The 24625-nt window shown below is 40.9% G+C and overlaps 1 protein-coding gene across 2 annotated transcripts in view; it reads left to right on the top strand.

Annotated features, from left to right (window-relative positions):
• BACH2 (BTB domain and CNC homolog 2) overlaps window positions 1-24625 on the top strand; it is a 389481-nt gene that overhangs the window by 282275 nt on the left and 82581 nt on the right. For both annotated transcript variants that reach the window (XM_018053144.1, XM_018053143.1), the window contains one exon: window positions 12834-13088. In XM_018053144.1, the coding sequence (XP_017908633.1) occupies window positions 12846-13088 (243 nt within the window). In that variant the 5' untranslated portion in view covers window positions 12834-12845. The remainder of the gene's footprint in view (window positions 1-12833; window positions 13089-24625) is intronic.

The following is a 24625-nucleotide window of genomic DNA, read 5'->3' on the forward strand; positions in this document are numbered from 1 at the left end:
ATGGGTGCCGAGTTTTGTTTTTAGTTACCAGCTGAATCATCTTGCAATCTGAAATTCATCCATGCCAGCCTGCATCTCTGCAAAGACAACAGTATTTCAGAACAGAATCACAAAGTCCGAAAGATCCCAGTGCATGAAAGAACCAAGTTTCCTCTTATTCAGTACCTTTTCTGTGAAAGCTATCTTTCTGCTAAGCCACAGAAACTCAGTTCTGTTTTCTTTCCCACCTGTAAACAGCATACCCTCTCAGGGAGCGGAACAGCCATTGCTAGAGATCACAGGGATGAACAGCCACATAACTGTAGATGTTCTTTATGTACAGGCAGACCTTTCTGTCAAAAGTGCATCTGGAGGTGAGCCTACCCCCCCCCCTTCCCCAAGAAAGAGTTAGGTTTGATGATTCCTTCTCTAGGTAGCATTATACTTCCTGATCAGATGATTTTACCTTTGGCAACTTACACATTTTAGCACTTACAAGCAGTAACTAGCCCAGAAAACTAGCCCAGGAAACAATGGCTTTGTTAACATGGTTTCTTCACATCAATAACCAAGCCCAGCATTGTCACTGACCTGGTGAGTAAACTTCTGAAATGAATGACACAATTATCTATTGAAATGAATTCAAGGAGCAAAATTTTTAAATGATGACACTTAAATATTCTTTTTTCCTTTTCTGCCCCTCCTCCTTCCTCTTCCCTTCTTTCCTTCCCTCCCTCTCTCTCCCTTTTCTTTCTGCCACCCCCTTAATCAGATTTGAAGTCCACTAATTACTGAGTTCAGTTTTCGACAGTCTGAGATCTGACAGTAATGCTAAAGTTAGGATTAGACTCGCAGGCTCCCTTTGTTTCTGCATTTGACTATCAGCTGTCTTTTCTTAGTCTTTGATTCTCTGTTGTGAGTTTTGACTTGGTGCTTCTCTAAGACAGAATAATTTCTGTCAAGTTCTGGGAACTCCCCTCCCACCCGATGGCGAAGTTTTAGAGCGGGGCGGGGGGGGGGGGGTGCGCGCCCCGTGTCGAACTGTGCACTGGATACAAGTCTGCAGCACCTTCTATTAAAACGTAAAATGATCCGTTGAGTCATCCTCTCTCTGGTTTGACTCAGATGCTTTATGGTGCACTTTGCATGTCATTTCTCTGTAATGATTTCCCCATGGAGAAGGGCGTCTGATAGAATCCAGGCAGACTGAAGATTGCTCTGAGTCAAATGGATCTTTTATTCTTTGAGTATTAACCCTTATCTCTCAGTTTCCCATTCTTGCATTTTCCCTGAAGGAACCTTAATGAAGTAAATAGGTTCCACCACCCTCATTTAGCCTCCTAATCACTGTTCATAATTTCTTCTCACATTAGCAGCGTGAGGCCCTAGGGTCATATTTCTCTGGCTAGAAGGGAACACCAGGAGAGAACAATTCACACAGATGCCCTGATAGAGAAAAATGGAGAAGGGAAATGACTTCTTTCTGTCCTCTAACTCCTAATGTGCAAGAAGCAAATGCTAATAGGAAGCAGAGATTGATGTATGAGAAATGAATATAAATGGAGAACATGGATACAAAGAAGTAGGAACGGAGACAAACTGGAAGTGACAAGACAGCCAAGGGTAGGAGTGGACCTACCCCGGCGGAATAAATGGGGGCTTCGGCTATACCCTTAGCTGGGAGCTGGCCACAAAAGAACCAAAAGCAGGCATCGAGATATAGAAAAGACGAGCATAGGAGATGATGGCAGAGGCGCATGTTTCCAGTCTCTCCGTTCCTAATGCCACACCTCCTCCCTGCCCACACTCCTCCCTCACCCCCACCCCGCCATCACCCAAACCCCACTGACGATAATTATTTACCATTTTTTAAATTGGAATATAATTGCGTTACTGTGTTGTATTAGTTCCTGCTGTTCAACCGTGTGAATCAGCCGTATATATACACATATCCGTTCCCTCTTTAAGCCTCCCTGCAAGCCCCCACATCCCACCCCTCTAGATCATCACAGAGCACCAAACTCAGCTTCCGCTGCTCTACAGCGGCTTTCCACTAGCTATATATTTTACACATAATAGTGTATATAGTGGGTTTCCCTGGTGGCTCAGAAGGTAAATAATCTGCCTGCAATGCAGGAGACCTGGTTTGACCCCTGGGTCGGGAAGATCCCCTGGAGAAGGGAATGGCAACCCACTCCAGTATCCTTGCCTGGAGAATATGTCAGGGCTACTTTCTCAATGTGTCCCACTCTCTGCTTGTCTTACCCCTTTGGGTCCATGTGTCCATTCTCCATGTCTGTGTCTCCATTCCTGCTCTGAAAATAGGCTCATCAGTACCACTTTTCTAGATTCCATATTTGTGTGTTATTGTATGATATTTGTTTTTCTCCTTCTGACTTACTTGACTCTGTATGACAGAATAATTGTGTATCTTGAACAGTCTGGCATGGAATCCCTTTCCCCCATTGATTTCAAAGCATGTAATTCTTTCATCTGCTTTTTGAAATGACAGTATATGTCCTATGTGATTACTAAATCCGAATCATAACCTCCTGCTGGCTCCCGAACAGCCTGACATCACTGTTGTGTCACCTGACATCACTGGGTGGGGATTCCGATAGGAGGAGCTGATGGACATCCCACTTGATTCAAGAGCTACAGTTTCTGAGAACCCATCCTGCACACCACAAACCTCTTTGAGGGGAGCAGGGTGAGAAGAGAGCAAGGTGTTGAACCATTGTTCAGTCCCAGTGGGCACTGCATCCCATTGGTATGAACAAATTGGCCCTTGATCCATCCTTCCTTTGGGTTGACTTGTTTTTAAGGAGAAAAAGTTCGGATTGTTTTGGGGAAAGTCTTCCTTTCTTGTTCATCTTTCCCAAAAGTTTTGTGGTGGTATTTCTCCATTCCAACCAGCTATGTTATTTTGAGCATCTCTAACTTCCAAAAAAAAAAAAAAAAAGATTAAAAAAAAAAGATTTTTCAAGACTGTACTTAGAAAGGCTCACATTTCACATTTTTCTTAAACTTTCTATACTTTCACAGAACCATTGAAATTAAAATTAGAAATACCTTGCAGGTCACCTAGTCCATTTCCTCATTTTATAGATAAGGAAGTGGAAGTGCATTGAAGTGATTGGGTTTTCAGAGAGAGAAGATGAAACAGGATATCTCTGAAAAGAGGCTTGTTTGGAAATAAGCCTGTTCTCAGATGTCTCACCACCTCCTGAAGGGCCTTGTCCCTGTTTTCTGCCCATTTTTGAAGATTCTTATTTAAAATGTCCAGCTAGATTTGATTGCCTTTAAGGTCCCTTCAGACCTTAAATTGTAGGTTATAAGATGTGGGTATGTATTTTTCTTTAAAACCCAAAGTCCACCCCAGGACCTTTGTAGTTAAGTCACTGAACCTGAGGCAAGGAACTTGAGCTGTAAACTCGTTCCTAAAATCTTCCATTTAGAGCGAGAGGGCTCAGTGGTGAACAGTCTGCCTGCAATGCAAGAGATGCTGGTTCAATCCCGGGGTCAGGAAGATCCCCTGGAGTAGAAAATGGCAACCCATTCCAAAATTCCATGGACAGAGGAGCCTGGTGGGCTCCATTCCATGGAGTTTCAAAGAGTTGGATACAACTGAGTGTCTGAGGACACAATCATAGGGTTGTTTTTTTTTATAAAATACAATGTAGAAAAAGAAAAGTGCATAAGCAAATGTGTAATTCAATAAAAAGCAGACAAATACCTGCCTATCACTGATGTCAAGAAATAGAACTTAGTGACAGCACCCCTGAGACCTTCCCAGTACCACTTTCTAATAAGTCTCTCCCTTCTGTGTCTTTTTCTTTTTTCTGTTTTTATTTTTTGGCCCTGTTGCATTGCATGTGGGGTCTTAGTTCCCAGACCAGGGATTGAACCAGTGCCCCCTGAATTGGGAGCATGGAGTTTTAACCACTGGCCCACCAGGCAAGTCCTGAGTCCTCTTTTTAGTTTCACCACCTATGTGTGTATCCATAGATACTGAAGTTTTATCTGTTTTTGAATTTGATGTCCATGGAATCCAACCGTGTTGTTATTTTGTGCCTTGCTTCTCTAGCTTAGTACTCAGTGTTAGGTTTGTGAGATTTGTCCATGTTGCATATGACTCTAATTTGCTCTGTATTCTTCCATTAAAACAATATATGCGTATACCTCAGTGTGTTTATTCATTCTGCTACCAGCTGACATTGCGTTGTTTCCAGTGAGAAGCTGAACAGCACTGCTGTGACCACTCTTGTCCAGAGTGCTGCTACAGACATGCAGAAGCATCACTTGTGTGTAGTCTCAGAACGGAATTACTGAGTGACAATCTTCAGCTTCATTAGATAATGCCAAAGTGTTTCCCAAGGAATCTGAACCAGTGGTCAGTGTGTGAGTCCCTGTGGCTTTATATCTTCACAAACACTTTATTTATCTAATTTTCCAGTTCTTTCCAGTATTGTGGATATGCAGTAAATCTTTAATTCTTTATTGGCTTTAGATTATTACATACCATCTGCTGCCAACATTCTAGTATTTCTTTTAGCTCAGTCTCTGTATCATACTGTTCCTCTACAAATAGTTTACTTTTTTTTTTTTTAATGAAGCCATAGCATGAATGTACTTTTGTTTTTGTTTGTGTTTGGCCACACCACTCAGCATGCGACATCTTAGTTCCCGGGCCAGCGATGGGACCCACACTCCCTGCAGTGAAAGGCAGTCTTAACTGCTGGACTGCTGAGGAAGACTTCCAGTTTACTTTTGAAAATGGAAATGCTAGTCATTGTCACTAATATTATGTTACCCAATAGTTTGAAAGTTTCGATTCTTTTTTATTTGGCTCTGTTTATAAGAAGTAAAACAACAACATCAACAGCTAAATTATCCCTGAAATTGGGGCCTGTTATGATGGTTCCTAATTTTTCTCAACTGCACAGTAAAAACCATTGTCACAAACTGTATCAGTAAATTGAACTTCCTCCTGAAAGGTCAAGGAAAATGGAAGTTTATGTTGAAGTAGGAGAACCATTCAGAGCTATTAAGGATTTGATGATATAATTCTAAGTGCTTCCTCCTAATAACGGCCTTAAATTTCAGTTCCCTAGCCACTAACTAGTACACACGCAGATGGAGTGTTTGAGTAAATAAAGAACAGGGAACGTTTTAGTGCTCCATGTCAGGCCCTCAATTTAGCTATCTAAAGGCATTAGAGACATTAAGTGACAGGCGCTGCAGTTTTCCATTAGAAAATGCCAAAATTGGATTGCTTTCCACTTTAAGTAAGAAGTTTGAGTCCTGATGCGATTGAAAAGTGTTTCCAATCCCAAAGTAATAACTTCGTAATTTTAATGGCACAGTGCACTCAAAACTTCTATAGACTTGATAACTTTCTTTTATATAAACTAACCCTTACAGTTCTGTAGTAAGTGACTTTTAAAGAGTGCTTCATAAGAGCAGAAATTTACTCAGCAAATACTAAATAATTTAGTGTTTGAGTCACAGAAGTGTTTACTTAATGCGCTGTTTCTAGGAGAAGTGTGGTTGGAATTTCAAGTGAAATGGTTTGTAATTTGGTCTTTTTCATTACTTGCAAGGCATATTCATGTCTTCTCTTATGAAACATTGTAAACATGACACATTATCTGAAAAACTTAACGTTCTACTTTTTTGTGAATTGAAACTTTTCAGGTTACCCATTGTAGTTCTTTTTCTTTTCTTGGCTTTTCAATGTAGACTTTTGCCTTCAGAATTAAGTGTTAGACATTTTAATTTCTGAATATGACCCAATAGTGAATGAAGAGTGAAAGAGGGAGTTAACAAGTGAGTCTGTATTCATTAACACTTCATCTTTGAATGATAAGAGTTGTGGTCTGTGTAGCTTTTTGAGAGGATGAGCATACTCTGATAAAATTATACTAATTATCTTTTACTGCCAAACCATATGATAAGATGATTGGGGTATATGTGTGTGTACTTGTGCAGCTGGGGGGTTTTTTGGCCTACAAAAAGAAGAATGAGATCCAGCCAAAACCCAAATCAGAACCTTTGGAAAGCTTCCTTACAATCTGATTTCAGCTAATGTCTGCACACTTTAACACGTTGTCTAATGCTTAGCGTAAAGACTGGCTGTCAGATTCCTATATGCTATTCTGGGCTGTTACTCACTACAAAGTACTTCATTCTTAGATCCCATGGGTCCTGCTACAGATTTCAGGATTTGCTGCATTAGGGGGAAAAAATGTGTTTTTATATTAGTACGGTAGGTAAAAAAAAAATAATAATAATAATAACATAATGCATTGATAGGAGAACCAGATTTCTGGTTGGCATTGGTCAGTCCAAAACAGACAAATTAGACAGAATTCCTAGAAGAACACCAATGATAACTGGAGCATGGGAAGGGCTGACTGATTTCTGAAAGAAGAGAAACATCATGTTCCATTATGCTTGAAGAGGGGCCAACGGGGAGGGGTATGATAAGCTCTGGTAGGAATGTAAAAACCAAGAGGCACAGAGTGGGCTTGGCATGGTATTGTAAGGATTATCCAGGAATAATGTAATAAAGTCAAGAAAATCCTCAGACATACTAGAGTCTAGCAGCAGCATCTTGGGAATGATAGATATTTTTTCCTTTTTGTTATATTCACTAGTATGTTGTTGTTTTTTTTTTTTTTTTTAGATTCTACATACAAGTGATATCAATACAGTCTTTGTCTTTCTCTGTCTGACTTATTTCACTTAGCACAATATCCTCCAACCCCATCTATGTTGCTGCAAATGGAAAATTTTCATTCTTGTTATGTCTGAGTAGTATTTTATTGTGTGTCTGCATGTGTATATACATATATATATATTCTGGCCTGGAGAATTCCATGGACTGAATGGTTCATGGGGTCACAAAGAGTCAGAAACGACTGAGTGACGTTCACTTCACTTCACTTCACACACAGATATATACTTTCTTTATCGTCCCTATTCATCTGTTGATTGACTCTTAGGTTGCTTCCGTGTCTTGACTATTGTAAGTAGTGCTGCTGTGAACATTGGAGTGCATGTATCTTTCCAAATGAGAGTTTTCTCCAGGCATATGCCCAGGAGTAGGATTGCTGGATCATATGCTAGTTCTTTTTGTAGTTTTTCCGGGAACTTCTATACCGTTTTCCATAGTAGCTACACCAATTTACATTCTCACCAGTAGTGTAGAAGGGTTGCCCTTTCTCCACACCCTGTCCAGCATTTATTATTTGTAGACTCTTGTGTGTGTGTGCATGTATTTGTTTTTTTAATTTATTTTTAATTGGAGAATAATTGCTTTACAATGTTGTGTTGGTTTCTGATACACCAACACGAATCAACCATAGGTGCACAGATTATTTGCAGATTTTTTGTTGATGGGCTTTCTGACTGTTGTGAGGTGATACCTCATTGTTTTGATTTGCATTTCTCTAATAATTAGTGATGTTGAACATCTTTTCATGTGATTGTCAGCGATTAGTATGTCTTCTTTGGAGAAATGTGTATTTAGATCTGCTGATTTTTTGCTTGGGTTGTTTGCTTGTTGTTGTTGTTTGATATTGAGTTGTGTGAGATTTTTATATATTTTGGATATTAACCCCTTGTCAGTCACATCATTTGCAAATATTTTCTCCTATTCTGTAGGTTGTCTTTTCATTTGTTTTTTTTCCTTATGGTTTCCTTTGCTGTGCAAAAACATTTAAGTCTAATTAGATCCCATTTGTTTATTTTTGTTTTTATTTTCTTTGCTTTACGAGACAGATCCAAAAACTATTGCTATAATTTATATCAAAGAGTGTTCTGCTTGTGTATTCTTCTAGGATTTTTATGTTCTTAAATTTATATCCTTAATCCATTTTGAGTTTATTTTTATATATGATGTGACATTAATTTTATAAAGAGTGACATTTTAATATCATTCTTTCTGGTTTCCCCAGTACCACTTACTGAATGAAGAGACTGTCTTTTCTCCATTGTATATTCTTGCTTCCTTTATCATAGATTAATTGACCATAAATGTGTGAGTTTATTTCTGAGCTCTCTGTTCTGTTCCATTGATCTATGTGTCTGTTTTTGTGCCAATATCATACTGTTTTGATTACTTTAGCTTTTACTGTAGTCTGAAGCCAGGGAGCATGATGCCTCCAGTTGTGTCCTTTCTCAAGATTGTTGCGGTAATTCATAGTCTTTAGTGTTTCCATAAAATGTTTTAAATTATACTTTAGATCTGTGGAAAAAACCCCTTGGTATTTTATAGGAATTGCATTGAATCTGTAGATTGCCTTGGGTAGTATGGTCATTTTAACAGTATTAATTATTCAGTCCTAGAACACAGTCTCTCTTTCCAGCTGTTTGTGTCATCTTCAGTTTCTTCTGTCAGTATCTTTTTAAAAATACTTAGTTTATTTATCTATTTGGCTGAACTGAATCTTTAGTTGAGGCATGTGAACTCTTAGCTGCAACATGTGAGATGTAGTTCCCTGTTCAGGGATCTAACCCAGGCCCCCTGCATTGGGGGCGTGGAGTTAGCCACTGGGCCACCAGAGAAATCCTCCATCAGTATCTTACAGTTTTCCCATTACAGGTCTTTTACCTCCTTGGGTAGGTTTATTCCTAGATATTTTATTATTTTTGATGCAATAGTAAATGAGATTGTTTCCTTAATTTCTTGTTCTGATTTTTCATTGTTAGTATATAGAAATGCAACAGGTTTGTGTATATTAATTTTGTATCCTGTAACTTTACTGTATTAATTGATGAGTTCTGGTAGTTTTCTGGTGGCATGTTGAGGGTTTTCTATGTATAGTTTGTCATCTGCAGAAAAAGACCATCATACTCGTGAACTAGAATCTGAGAATCCACCTGCTGCCTTGACTTCATCACTATTGATGACTGTTCCTGCCTGGTAGGTGAAACCTTGTCCATTCCTGCCGTATAGCAGTCAGCCCCACTCAGACCTCAGTGGAGCTCCACATTGGGTTCCCAGGCGGCATATTTGTATCCCTTGCTCAGCCATGGTTCCTAGAACAAACCTCTGGACTAAGATACATAGGACTAGAGGAGCTGGTGGCATCAGCTCCACATATTATGCCAAAATGTCCCTCTAGGTTTGAATTCTCCATTTCCTAATGGTAACTTCTCTTCAAGGGTCTTGTTCCCTCCATTTTGTCCAGGATACCATGGTCTAGCCTATCAGATCTTCCTCACTTGAAACCTATGTGAGCAGAGGCTGGATTTCTGGTTCCTTCTCTCCCAGCAGGCTTTTTTGTTTGTTTGTGTTTTATGTGTTATTTGTGTGAAAAATATTATAAATCTATTGCAGTGCAGTACCCTATAACCAACTGTGTTAGTTGTGTACCTTGGCTAACTTTGCTGAACTTAAGAACGAATTGGACTTACAAACATGCTCTTGAAATGGAACTCATTTGTATGTAGGGAACTCACTGTTAATTTATTTCAGCATCAAGGAAGAAATCAAAATGAAAATTAGAAAGTATTTGGAACTGAATTAAAATAAAAGTTCAACATTTCTTGCTGCTAAAGTAACTAGAGTGAAATGTATAGCATTAAAGTTTTCATTAGAAAAGATGAAAGATCTCAGGTCAATGAATTCAACTTCCACCTTAGGAGACTGGTAAAGAAGAGCAAATTAAACCCAAAGTAAGGACAAGAAAGGATATAATAATGAGAGCAGAATTCAGTATAATAGAAAACAGAAAGTAATCAATTTAAGCAAAAGCTTGTTCTTTGAGAATATCAATAAAATTGATAAACCTTGAGCCAAAGTGATCAGGAAAAAAAAAAGACATGACACAAATTTCTAGTATCTAGAGGTGGAGAGGTGCCATTGGTACAGATTTTACTGATATTAAAGGAACATAAGGAAATATTATGTGTAACTTTATGCCAATAAATTTGACAATAGTTTTTAAATTGAATTTATGATTAAAACTCCAGACCCTGAAAAGTCTATGGAAACTGATAAGTTATACAAAGCTGCAGGATATAATACGAATATGCAAAAATAATTTATATATCCATATACTAACAATGAAAAATCAGAAATGTAAGTTAAAAACAAAACCATTTCTAATTGCATTAAAAATATTAATATCTAGTTGTAAATCTGACAAAAGATGTGACCTTGGTTTGTGCAAAGGGTTTTTAGATATGACACCAAAAGCATGATTCATTAAAGAAAAAATTGCTCGCTGGACTTCATCAAATGAAGATTTTCTGCTTTTTGAAAGACACTGCTAAGAGAATAAAATGACAAGCTATAGACCTGGAGAAAACATTTGCAAATCACATATCTGATAGACTTTTATTAAAAACTTTTATAAAGAACGTTCAAAACTCAGTAATAAGGAAACAACCCAGTATAAAATGGCAAAGAATCTCTCCAGAGAAAAGGTATGAAAGTGAAAGTGTTAGTCGCTTGGTCACACCCGACTCTTTGCGACCCCATGGACTATAAGCCTACCAGGCTCCTCTGTCTATGGAATTCTCCAGGCACGAGTACTGGAGTGGGTTGCCATTGCCTTCTCCAGAGGATCTTACTGACTCAGGGATTGAACTCAGGTCTCCTGCACTGCAAGCAGTACCATCTGAGCCTCCAGGGAAGCCCCAACACATCACTCAACGTGGGGCATGAACCCACGACTCTGAGGTTAAATGCTCTACCGAGAAAATGGATAGATGACAAATAAACACATGAAAGATTCTCAATATCTTCAGTCACTGGAGAAAAGCAAACTGAAATCACTGAGAGATGCCACAATGCACCTATTATAACTGCCAAACTTAGAAAGGCTGACCATACCACGTGGTGGCAAGGATGGGAAAGAAGTGAACTCTCATCCATTGCCATTGAAAATGTAAAATGGCACAGCCGCTTTAGAAAACAGGGGCTGTTTCTTTATAAGTTAGACTTACACATACAAAATGATCCATCAATTCTATCTCTAGGTGTTTACATGAGAGAAATGAAAGCTTACATTCATACAGAGATTTATACACTAATCCAGAGGAGCTTTATCTGTAACAACCCAAAGCTGGAAATACCCAAGTATCCATCAGTAGGTGAATGGAGGAGTGCAAGGGAGAGATTGTTAAGGGATGTAAAGAGACTCAGTGGTGAAGAATATGTTCAGTGTATTGATTGTGATTATGGTTTTAAAATCCATGGATTTTGGTATTTGTGGGCAGTCTTGGAGTCAATTCCAGTGGATACCAAGGGACTACTGTATTTGGAGAATACATTTTTGGACTTCCCAGGTGACACTAGTGGTAAGGAACCCACCTGCCAGTGCAGGAGACACAAGAGACACAGGTTCCATCCCTGGGTCAGGAAGATCCCCTGGAGAATGAAATGGCAACCCACTCCAGTATTCTTGCCTGGAGAATCCCATGGACAGAGGAGCCTGGCGGGCTACAGTCCATAGGGTCGCAAAGAGTTGGACACAACTGAAGTGACTTAGTATTGTTTCACAGTTGTGAATATCTGCCAAAATATGTCAAGATTGCATGCTCTAGGCTATGCAATTTTATGGTGTGTTAAAGCTCTTTAAAAAATAAATAAGAAGGCCTTCTCTGGCAGTCTTGTAGTTAAGACTCCACGCTTCCACTGCAGGGGACATGGGTTCAATCCCTGGTCAAGGAATTAAGATCCCGAATGCCAGGCAACACCACCAAAAAATTGTTTAAGTTTTTTTAAATGAAATAAATAAGAATAAAGCCAAAAAGAAAGTAAGACTCACTATTGAAATTCATACCAGTGTAAACATTACTGGAAAACTGTTGCATGCTAAGTCACTTCAGTCATGTCTGACTCTTGTGACCCCATGGACTGTAGCCTGCCAGACTCCTCTGTCCATGGAATTTTCCAGGCAGGAATACTGGAGTGAGTTGCCATTTCCTACTCTAGGGGATCTTCCTGATCCAGGGATCAAACCTACATCTCTTATGTCTCCTGCATTGGCTGGTAGGTTCTTTACCACTAGAGCAACTGATAGGTAAATTAATTAGATTTTTTAAATTCGTCAGTAGACACTTTTTAAAGCAAAGAACCTCTTTGTAAAAGTAATCTTCACTGTTGAATATATCTTTTTTTTGGCTGCTAATGTGATATACTGTATTTCCTTGAAGAGAGTGTACACCCAGTCTGCTGGAGTAATGATAGCACACTTCCACTTCTTTTCAAGAGCCTTTCATGACAGTAGTAGCATTATGGTAGCTTTGCTTGAAGTGGTAGAGGGCAATTGCGATAGATAAGTGGCTACATCCACTCCATCATACACAGTCCGTTTAGTTCCCATGTTAAATTACGCATTGTGATTAGATGTTTAACCACTTGGCGTCTTGGCCAAATTTCAGCCCAGAAACTTAAACACATGCTTCATCAAGGCAGCATTGCCAATACTTCTGAATGATTCATTTCCTCTTAACACAAAGCTCAGTTAATACTTGCACTGGGACTGAGTATGTGTGAAAGTTCCCTTTCAGTCCACTAACAAAATCAAAACTACCAAGTTTTAAAGTGGGTATGTGTTCTGAGTGTTTGGGGTGTTCCATTAAAAGACCTGGCTTTGTTTCCATTGGGGTTTAAAAAGACGCAGTAAGGGGAAAGGAGAAAAGTCAGCCATAGAATACGACTTTCCAGATGTTTTATGAGTTCACGGTGCTAACTGAGCATAAGATGCTAACAGACAGTTCTGCGCCTTTCAGCCTGACTCCATCAGGGTGGTGGTTCACAGGAGGTCAGCATCCTTTCTCACCATCTCTCTGACGCAGGGAGCCACGATGACCCAGGCTGGCTTGCTCTCTTTCAGGGTGTGAACGGCATGTCTGTGGATGAGAAGCCTGACTCCCCCATGTATGTGTATGAGTCCACAGTCCACTGCACCAACATCCTCCTGGGCCTCAATGACCAGCGCAAAAAGGATATTCTCTGTGACGTGACCCTGATCGTGGAAAGGAAGGAGTTCCGGGCCCACCGAGCTGTGCTGGCCGCATGCAGTGAATACTTCTGGCAGGCGCTGGTCGGACAGACGAAAAATGATTTGGTGGTCAGCTTGCCCGAGGAGGTATGGTACTATGGTTTGTTCGTGTGGTTGCTAATAGAGGCCTGTTGACTGGGAGGTGGACCTGGAAGGTGGGCGCAATGCCACATCCCCACTTGCGGGTTGATGATCAAGTTACCCACATGTTAGGTTTGTGGCTGAGCCGGTTTCTATTTGATGCATTTCAAGTCTCGGAAGCGTGAATCTGAACCTCACCTGTGGCTCGCAGCCTCTCATAGTTTCTAGTTCACTTACTCTTCGGGTTTTGAGTCGTTTGACCGAAGTTTAGTACAATCCTAGGTGTGGGATCTGAATCACTGGGGCTGTTGCTATGATTTTTCTCTTTCAAATGGTTGAAGGAACACTTGACTTACCTTGAGAGTAAAAGAATGAAAGTATTCACAGCACCTTCCTTGCCCAGGGGCAAAGTAAAAGCAAGCGGTCGTTTTCACAGTTAATATAGTTAGATTCTAAGAAGCGTAAACTGTGCTTTTCTCACCATTGTTGAAAATACCCTACTCAGGTTTCTTAATTACTTTGGGGAGTCCAGTCACTTCTGTACCTTGGGGACACTAGTAGATGTACTTGCTCTGTCCAGAGATGATACTCAATTGACTAGTTTGAGCTGCCGACACTCAAAAGATAGGCTTCATGCTGACAGACCATTAGATTGGTCACCCCTTTGAACTGCATATGTGTTTCTCTTCTTCCGTCATCCTGACTCCTCTTCATTTCTGTGGGACTAAGAGTGACACTGAGCAGCCTTAGGCTCTGTGTTCAGGCCAGAATCGTTTCCTATGCACCACCAGCACTAGGGCCACTGACAGCTGCACAGGCTGTGCACTGCACAACTCACACCCATAGTCTGTACAGAGAGAGCCCCAGAGTTGTGCCATGATCCACAGAGCAGCTCTTCATAGCACTCCTAGGAGAAACCAAGCACCCAGTCACCCTGAGGGAATGATGGGTGCGACTAGCTCTAAGTCCCAGAGGTCATAAATCCAGTGCCTCCAGAGGCCTAGAAATCATAAAAATGAATAAAGCAGGTTATATATAAAAAGTGGGCTTCCCTGGTGGCTCAGACGATAAAGAATCTGCCTGCAATGTGGGAGACCTGGGTTTGATCCCTGGGTTGGGAAGATCCCTTGTTGAAGGGAACAGCTACCCACTCCAGTATTCTGGCCTGGAGAATACAGTCCATGGGGTTACAAAGAGTCAGACATGACTGAACAACTTTCACTTTCATTATATAAGAAGTAGGCAATGGTGAGGCAAGCACCTGCTCTGCAGAAAGACATTCAAGTTCAACCTAAGAAACAAATATACACACTACTATATACAAAATATAAAATAGAGAAACAGCAAGGAAGCTAGGGGAGCTTTATTGATACTAGTCAAAATAGACTTTAAGACAACATTATTTGCACAGGGAGCTAGATTCAATATCTTATAATAACCTATAATGGAAAAGAATCAAGCCCCCAGGGAAGCCCAAAGAATATAGATGCATATATATTCCTATCTATAAATCTGAAACACTTTGCTGTACACCTGAAACAGTTTAAATCAACTGTCCTTCAATTTTTAAAAGTCGCTGTATACCCCCCCCCCAAAAAAAAAGACAGGGAGTCAGAAGGATCACCAGATCCAGTCCCCTGTTAAGCAATGTCTGCAAAGCAGGAGAGTGGCCATATGGCAAAGTGAAGGTGGCATAGAGTTTCACATGAATATTCTTTGCTGTGTACCCATGTGAAAGGCTCCATCACTACTCCTCACACCCCTGGCAAGAGCATAACTAAAAAGATCCCAATACAAGATGCCAAAGAGCCAATCAGCTGAAGGCCATGTAACCGCGGCTGGGGTAGGGAGGGACGTTTATATGCCAAGTGATGTGGGAAGGCCAAGGAGAGGCAGCTGCCTGGTGACTAGTGATCCTGAGCTGGACTGTCCTCATCTGTGTTAGTGGGCAGCTACTTAATCCATCATGAGGTGATAGGATAAATATAAAAGTCTCCATTTAAACTAGTAGGACTTCATCAAATGTAAGACTCTTTCTTCGTCTCTAGAGGGGCCGGTGTCAAGAATGCCTTTTGAATTTACTTTCGCTCTAGAATTCTCTGAAAATATCTGACAAGAATCCCACTTATCCAGAATGGTTTTGGGGAGGGGGTGGAGTTTGTAGTTAATTTACTATCTGTATCTGTTTGACAACCACCTAATTTATGTTTTTTACTGCTTTTAAAAAGTTAGATTATTTTAAAATATATTTACAAATGAAAACCATAATTTACATAATTTAGTCTCTCTTCCATGACTGCTGACCACATCTTAAAACTCCCTGGACCCTGTACCTTATAAGCCCTGGCCTCCCCCAATCCCAGTAAGCTCTGTAATGCTCGTCTAGTCCCTTAACCTCTCTGAGCCCCAGTTCTTACCTGTAAAAACCCCTAAAATTCTGAAGTCCTTAAATTATGTGTCATAATACAATGCCAAGGCAATAAAACCTAACCTAAAAGTTTCTTTTTAGATCAAATCCCTGATGATCACTTATTTCCTTGGCACTGGGCGCTGTAGTCAGAGGCACACTGTGGAGATGTCACACAAAAATCTGCTGTTGGAACTTTTCGGTTGTTTGTCTTCCAGTTAAGTGAGAATCTGCTAAATGCTGGTTTTCTTCTTTCTAGTCGTGTGAAATGATTTCTGCCCCTGTGTCATCTGCATTTCCAAATCATTAAAACATTCTGGTTATTTATGTGCCTGAACCCTTCAGATATAACTAAACGTTTTTTTTTTTCCTTCCTATGATACGTGAATTCATATTGTCAGTAACCCAGCTCTAAGCTTCTCGCTAATGGGCATGCAAACAAGCCTCCATTGTATTTTCCTTTGTGGGTCTGTAATTTTTTTCTGAGACCCACTTCCAAGCCTGTCGCCTCAGGCAGAGCCCCGTCCTGTGGCCCCAACCAAGCACCGGGCATTGTTTTCTCTCCTTGCTGTGTGCGCACTGCAAGGTCCTTGCAGGCTCAAAGATCATTGTCCTACTTAGCTCAGTGAATGACTTCATAGAATTTGAATTAAGTGGTGAATCAACATTACAAACACTACCTTGAAAAGTAGCTGCCTGGAACTCACTGGCATTTGGTTCCTATGATGTAAGAAAAAGCATTTCATTAGCTCCTTGGAAATCTTCATCATAATCCATCATGGTCAGATCACCTTCTGGCCCTTGTCCCAGCCTTGTTCTCGCTCGGCTCACTTCTGTGCTCTCGGCCGGCCAGCCACCGAGCTTCTCATGGGCCAGCACGGCCAAATCCAAAAGCTCCATCTTTGGCTAGGAAATCTCCAGATACAAACTGCTACCCCTCCTTCTGCCCTGCTTAGTCGGCTTAGGCCAAACCCGGCTCCAGCCTGCAGCTGCTGTCCACTTGCGCAATTCTAGCCCCAAACCCTGACCCCCGATGGGCAGCACCATTGCCTGCAGAGCTGAGTCCACCACAGTGCCAGTGTAATCTCTCAACTGAAAGGGGCCTCTTAGAAGTCAAAGAGTCAAGAAATTGTCTTCCTTTTTTTCCTCCCATAAAATGGAATGACAGATAGTCCCTAGGATTTGTGTGACTTGAGTGTTGGCTCCTCATTGAAAAGCACATCCAGGAATATGTGTTACCAAAGACTAGGGGATAAGGCGTTGCCCTTAGTGCTTTCATTCAACAATGAAACAGATCATCTGATGTATAATAGTAAGCATATTTCGAGTTAAGAGATGAAGAGAAAGTGGTTGATGTGCCAAGCATGGCAAGGCCATTCTTGCTATGTTGGCAAGGATGTGGAGAAAGGGAAACCTTTATGCACTGTCGTGGGAATGTAAATTAGTAGAGCCATTGCGGAAAATAGTATGGAGGTGCCTCAAAAAGTTAAAAATATTAGAACTACCATCCAATCCAGCAATCCCACTCTGAGTCTATATCCAAAGGAAATAAAATCACTATCTCAAAGAGCTATGTGCAGTCCCATGTTCATTGCAGCATAATTCACAATAGCCAAAATCTGGAAGCAACCTAAGTGTCTGTCAACAGATGAATGGATAAAGAAGATGAGGTCTGTATGTAAATACACACATACATACACACAAGAGAATATTATTTAGCTTTTTAAAAAAAAAGGAAATCCTGATGTTTGTGGCAACATGAATAAACATAGAGGACATTATACTAAGTTAAATAAGCCAGACCAAGAAAGACAAATATTGCATATTCTCACTTACTTGTGGCATTTAAGGAAAAAAGTCAAACTCATAGTAACAGAATAGAACAGTGGTTGCCAGAAGCTGAGGGGTAGGGCCAAAGGGGAGATATTGATCAAAGGGTACAAACTTTCGGTTATAGGATGAATAAGTTCTAGAGACCTAATGTAAAGCATGGTCGCTGTAGCTAATAATAGCATATAGTATACTTGAAATTCACCAAGAGAGTAGATCTCAAGAGTTCTCACCACACACCCAAAAATAAAAGATAGCTATGGGAGGTGACAGATTCATTCATTTGTTTTTAGTGGTAATCATTTCACAGTGTATGCATATATCAAAACATCACATTGTATACCTTAAATATACCCAGTTCTCATTTGCCATCAATAAACAAACAAGATGGAGAGAGGTTATTGCCAAGGCTCTGGTCCCTTTCTCTGGGCTTGTCTGCCGGGTTCTTTCACTCTCCAGAGAAGGAGAAGGTTCACCCAGGGAATGGCTGTAGGGTAGACTTACGTACATATGGCCCCTTCAGGCAGACCTTAGGTTATCATAACTGTCAATATATTTCAGACTTCTGCTCACTCACTATCTCTGTCTTTTGCTTTTCCTATATCTTTCACTTTCTCTCTCCCTCCCAATGTTTTGTGACAGATCTTGTTTTGATAGTGCTAAACAATAGGGAAAACTGACCCAAAAGGGTTCTGAAAAAAATGGCATTTGTTATGAAGTCTCCACCACAGGGTACAGGAAAGAATATTCCTGTGCAGTGCTGCTGGGCCCAGAGGCCAGCAGGGAAATGATGGAATCTTCTTGTCTGAAAGTTTTTAGAGACGATGAAAGCCATTAATGTTCCTGGAATGGCTTCGGCCCAGTTTTTTAAAGAAGCAATAAGACAGGCATAATTATCTTTGGACAGTGCTTTCAGGATGTCATGTACAGAAAGTGTTCCGTGCTGGATGAGCAAAGGATGCCCACAGCGTTCTGAGCCTGAGAGTGATTCTTGTGGGGGTGGGGGAGGTCTCTGGAACATGGCCTGACCAAGAAACGCAAAGCACTCCCCAACCCCGAAGCACAGAGCCAGCCCTTTGGCGTCCCCTCATTTATCACCTAGACAAACCTCTCAAGTAGAGTAGGCCAATTTTAGGAACTGAAGCGCATCAACAATGAGGGGCTGGGAAAACCACAATCCGGACTTTGGCACTAACTGTACGTGGGGTCTTGAGCTGGCCAGTCAACCTCCTTGAGTTTCTGTTTCCTCATTCATTCATTCATTCATTTATTCATTCATCCTATAAATGTTTATCAAAGGCTGTACCAGGAGACAGCGTTCTAGGTGCTGGATGAACCTAGTGAACACACAGAGCTGACATTCCAGTAGGGGAGAAGAAGAGATAGCAAATAAATGAATGCAATGTGGACTTTGTTAGATGCCACTGAGGAAAACAAAACAGGGGAGGGGGTTAAGGACCATCAGGGTTCAGATATTGCCATTCTGAATAGGGTGGTCAGGAAAGGCCTGATTGGAGGGTGACTTTGTTTTAATGTATTTATTTATTTTATATTTGGCTGCATTGGGTCTTAGTTGCACGTACGTGGGAGCACATGGGATCTTAGCTGCAATGCTAACACTTCTCTCTCAGTTGCGGCGCACTGGGCTTAGTCACTCCGAGGCATGTGGGACCTTAGTTCTCTGACCAGAAATCGAACCTGTGTCTACTGCCTTGGAAGGTGGATTCTTAACCACTGGACCACCAGGGAAGTCCCTGGGGGATGATTTTTGTATAAACACCTGAAAAAGGTGAGGGAGACAGCCGTGCTGACCTGTGGAGGAAGAGTGACCCAGTTGGAAGGCATGGCAAGGAAGAGGCCCCGAGGCTAGACCGGCCTGGCCTGTTTGACACACAGTAGTAACACGAACAAAGGGTGCGTGGAAGGTGGTGCAGCAGAGAAGAATCAGGGACAAGCAGGGCGCATTACCTTTCCTTGGAATGAGCTGGGAGGCCAGTGGAGGGTTTCACAGGAAAAGATAACTTTGACTGCTGGGTGAGGATAAATTGAAAGAGGACAAGGGCATAGCAAGGAAAGCATTGAAAATGCTGAGGCAGCAAACCAGGCCTGACATGAGAGCCCAGACCAAGGCGATAGCAGGGGAATGGTGATCAGTGTTAGATTCCGGTCATATTTTTTTTTTTAAGTTTGCAAACATCTGTTTGTTTGGCTGCGCAGCTTGAGGGCTTTTCGTTCTCTGACCAGGGATCAAACCTCGGTCCCATGCAGTAGAAGCATGGGGTCCTAATCACTGGACCACCAGGGAAGTCCCTCTGGTAATATTTTGAAAGTAGAGCTTATGGGATTATTCTGTAGATTAAATACAGGGTGAAAGAGAAAGAGTTAAGGATAACTCCAAGGTTTGGGCAGACTGTTGGGAGGATGAAGTTGCTGTTACCTGGGATTGGTGAAAGCCTGAAGGAAATAGGTTTCAGATGGTGCGGGTGGGGCAGGATTAGGAGTTCTGTTTTGTACATATTAAGTCTGAGATGCCTATTAACATCTAGGTAGAGTTGTCTGCTACACAGTAAGGACATACGCATGTCCTACTCTTTGAGATCTCATGGACTGTAGCCTGCCAGGCTCCTCTGTCCATGGGATTCTCCAGGCAAGAACACTGGAGTGGGTTGCCATTTCCTTATTCAGAGGATCTTCCCTACCCAAAGATCTAACCCGGATCTCTTGCATTGCAAGCAAATTCTTTACCATCTGAGCCACCAGGGAAGCCCTTTCAGAGTTGTCTGCTACACAGTAAGGATATACATGACTGAGATTCATGGGAGAAATCTAGCCCAGAGATAGAATTTTAATACCAGAGTATTGGGGGTATTGAAAGTCCCAAGACCACATACAAATGCAAAATGAATAAGTATAGATAGGAAAAAAGAGAGAGAGAGAGAGAGAGAGAGTGGTCTTAGGATTGATTCTTGAGTCTTTCCAGAACTAAGAGGTTATAGAGAAAAAGAAGAGGTGATAGGGTAAACCAAGAAAGAGCAGCTATTGAAATAGAAAGAAAAGCAAAAACAACAAAAAGTGTAGTGTGTCAGAAGCCAGGTAATGAAAGTATTTCAAGGTGGAGAGAGTGATCAACTATGTCAGATGAAGCTGGTAGTGAGCTAAGGTGAAGGTTGAAAATTGACCATCCAGTAATTTGGAAGCCATTCGTGATTTCGTTGAGCACTTGGGAAAGCAATAGGAGCAAAAACCAGTTGGTTTCTGTTCTAGCAAGAAGTGAAGTATTTGAAGAAGTTCACATAGGCTACATTTTTTTTTTAAGCCTTTGATTTAAAGCGAGTAGAGAGGTGAGCCAGAAACTGGAGGGAAATAGAGTCACAAGAGGTTTTCTTTGGGCTTGTGTTTTCAGTAGGGAGAAATTCCAGCACACTTGCCCCTGAAGATAAAGATTATCAATATTCACTCATATCCAATTTTCCTCTCTTTCCTGAACACACAAGAAGACCACATTCACAATTAGGTGTGCTGGGTAACTAGATCCAGCCAGTAAAAGGTGAGAGGAAGTCACATGTCACTTCTAGCCTGAGGCAGTTAAGAGTAAGCCTGAGCTCTTCATGTTCTTTTTTATCCATTGAACTGCTGTCAGAGAACTCCTAGGTAGTGGAACCACAACCTAGATTCTTGAGTCACTGTTGGAGGAGAGCCATCTGACTCAAATCAGACTGTGACATGAATGAGGAATTAACTTTTATGTTAAGGCATTAAGACTTAGTGTGTGTTTGTTTGCACAGCAGAGCTCATCCTGACTCATACTTGGGTGGATGGGAAAGTTCCAAAAGAGAGAGAAAACTTGCTGATATGGGAGACAATAAGACTAGTCCCTAAAAGAATTGCTCTTGAGGACTTGAAAGGGGGTAGGATCTCCTGAGCAAGTGGGAATACTCAACTTAGCAAGGTTCATCCTTCAAAATTGATGGAGTTGAACTGGATGATCCCTGGCTACCTAGCCTAGGCGACAAGTTGATGGTCTTTGAATTTTTCTAGGTTCCTACTGGAGGGAGAGGAAAAAAATCCTTCAGGTCAGAAAGAGAGGCAAGATGTCTGGATTGAGAGGTAGGGAAAGACCAGGGAGATGGGAAGCAGATTGGTCTGGAAAGGAGAGAATCATTAGGCTTCAGAAGAGATGTGAGCTTACTTCTATTTGTAAATCCTCCCTGACCTTTTGGAGATGGTCTTACGAGGGTTCACAGATGACAGCTCAAGAGCTGTAGAACCCCTGGGCTATTTGATAACCTAGAACACAGACAGCTTGTAGAAAATGTAGATCACTACTCTATAACCATTTCAGAAGTATCTTGAAAAAACGTATTTTCATTTAATGATGTCAATGTCCATGTGTATATGCAGGGAGTAACAATACTGGATAACAGTTTGCCTTTCAAGTCTGCTCTTCAGATTAATGAAATGTGATAAGTTAAACTTCTTGGAAGGATGGTGCTATATAGACAGTAGGTGTTATTATTCCCCTAGAAGGAAAGCACAACATTCTCTGATGAAATGACTCTTACCTCAGGGTCCTCATTAAAAGCTGTGGTGCAATTTTCCAAGTTGCATTAGTGAGACTTGGCAGCAGATGAAAAAAAAAAAAAAAGGCAAATAAATAATAAGTCAAAATATCCCAGGTAACTACTTGCTGGCAAGTAAGAAGTTTTCAAGTCCTAGACTCATGCTGATAATTTTGAACTGCCTGAAGGCAGAACATATTTATAGTTACACAGAGGTGACTTCCAGCCCTGAAATCTGGGCCTCTGTCTCAGATGGGGGTGCAATAAAAGCAAAGCCACAAAATGGGGTGTTAATGCTATTGTGATTCCATCTCTGAAGGCTGCTTAGTGGCACTGCTACAGAGGGAAGGAAATCTGGGGTGAAAATAGCCACAGCAATAGCTAATTTTAAAACTGAAATAGATAAGCTATTTCCAAACCTCTTACATTTTCTAAATCCTGAGGCCAGTAAGTCCTATTTAAAGAACTTTAAGCAGAGATGTGTTCCTCTTTTGGCATAGTAGAAGGAGTTAAGCAGACAAAAAACTAAGACCTGTCTAAGAATTATTTTTAAGTGACCTGATTTCAAAGCCAGTTTTAAGACTTTCTTTGACTATACCTATTTCCCCCTGTATAATGTAGGATGAAAACGGTCATCAACATTTTAAAATAGGTCCATTTATAAGAACCTTTGACAGTAAAGTTGTTTGAATTAAATTTTGTAGTAGTTTTCAGTGTATCTATTCATTTTAAAACTCTTCTCTCTATATGAATTAAACATCCGGTACATTTCTTTCTTTGCTCTGTTATGGAATCTCAGCTATTTCAATTAAAATTAGTAATAGCTTTAAAGACAAGAGTTCAGAGCTATAAAGTTCTTCACTTGATCAGGAATCAGAAGTACTATTTTTGTCATATTTAATCATAGAACCCAGGCCTTTAACAGGATACTTAATTAAACTTTTAATTCATGATAAGAAGTTAAATAGCACTTGGGATGGTTTTTTCAAAATTATTTCCACTTCCCATCCAGCTTACCCCCCCAAAAAAAGGTGTGATAGACATAATAGCTGTCAGCCAGGGGTGTTATAGGTCATGCCAACATGAGCTGGCAGCAAGCCATTGTCCAATTAGCATGGCTTTATCGATGCAGAGCAATCATTCTTGAGTACACGGTTGAGTCACTCATGGTGTAGTGGTACTTCACTTGAACCAGTGCTTCTTAGAATAGGTTTCTTGTTCACTGTTATTACCTGCCCTCCTTTGCCAATAAAAACGCAGGAGCATTTAGACTGAAAGCCGAACAGGAGAGAAACATCGATTGTAGATCTCATTTCTCATTGCTTCCTGAAAACTGAGATTGCAATTAAACAGTGAAAGCATGGTGTGTTTTTTAAATGAGTTACAAGAAAATACAGTTTCCACACCAAATTACTCAGAGCTGGAATCCAAGAATCGGTTTTGATTCTGTCTTTTCTTTGGCAGCTCTACCACTTGGCGCAAATGGGAGGATATCAGTAAAATTACCTAATCATTTTAATGGATTCACATTCCATTCAGAAACTTGGAATGTCCCCAAACATCTTCAGGTTTCAGCTCTATTGTCAGAGTGTCCGTGACATTTCTGGAGGTGTTCTATACAAGCAGACAACTTTGGAAAGGGACCCTTATGGTGAGAACACCTGGAATCTTGGTTGGACAAGTTGTAAAGCAGGAAATTGATTCAGAAAATTCCTGAATAAAAGGGAGCATATCCAGGCGTTGTAGTGGTGTGTGGTTTTCAGTAGAAAAGGCTATTCTTAGAAACACAAAGAAAGTAAAATAGTTGTTGGCATTCATCAGTTAATACCTTTCTGTTTCTTTTCTTGTTTGTTTGGGTTCTTAACCAAATCATAGACCAGACAAAGGGGTAGATTGGTTTTGCTTTCAGGGAGCAAGTAAACAATGGCACTTTTGGTTTCCTGATATTTCAGAAGTGTTCTTTTTTTCATTTACTTGGTACACGTAGCAAAATCTTTCATTGTGCCATCGACTCCTCAAATATGTTGACAGCCTCTCTCACTGACATTGGCACCTCTTCCGAGCTCACTGGTGATACAGTGAGCTTTCCTGTCTGAGCTGGACTTCTGTGTGCAGCCTGGCAAAGGCTGTGTGTGAAAAAGTGAGAGCGTTCAGCACCCTGGGTGGGATGGAGCCAGGCCCTCAATGTGAGCACGTTTCTTGACTGATTGGCAGCATAGAGAACTGGCAGCTGTTCCCAAGCAAGCCAAAAAGTTGGCCCGGGGATGGGAAAAAAAAAAAGGCTGGTATTTAGCCAACAAAAGATTCCTGAGTTTAGAAGGAAATCAAAGGAAGGATTTGGAAGGTCACAATTACAGGCCTCCAGCTTGTTGAAGTAACAACGATTTCGTTTTGTCTTCTGCTGTATAGAGAAGAGTATTAAATAAATGTCATCACTACTCATTTTTTCCCGATTCTTTATTTCTGAGTCTCCATTTTTGTTCTCTTGGTTTGTTTATTTTTTATTTCTCCAGATGCAAAACCGAATGACAGGTTATTCTTCCTAAAAGTAGTATAGGGATGATGCTATTTGCAGAGGTGGCATCAGCGACCAGAAACAGGTAAAATAGAGCAGGTCTCAGATGGGTGCCAAGCCGTGCGGAATGGCACAGGTTGGGATGGAGTTACATACCCTCTGACTTCTCACAACTTACCTACTACTCTTAGTTTATTACTCACTAAAAGAGAAGGGTGGGGAAAACAGGAAA

The sequence above is a fragment of the Capra hircus genome, chromosome 9 (assembly GCF_001704415.2).
Source record: "Capra hircus breed San Clemente chromosome 9, ASM170441v1, whole genome shotgun sequence".
Classification (NCBI taxonomy): Eukaryota; Metazoa; Chordata; class Mammalia; order Artiodactyla; family Bovidae; genus Capra; species Capra hircus.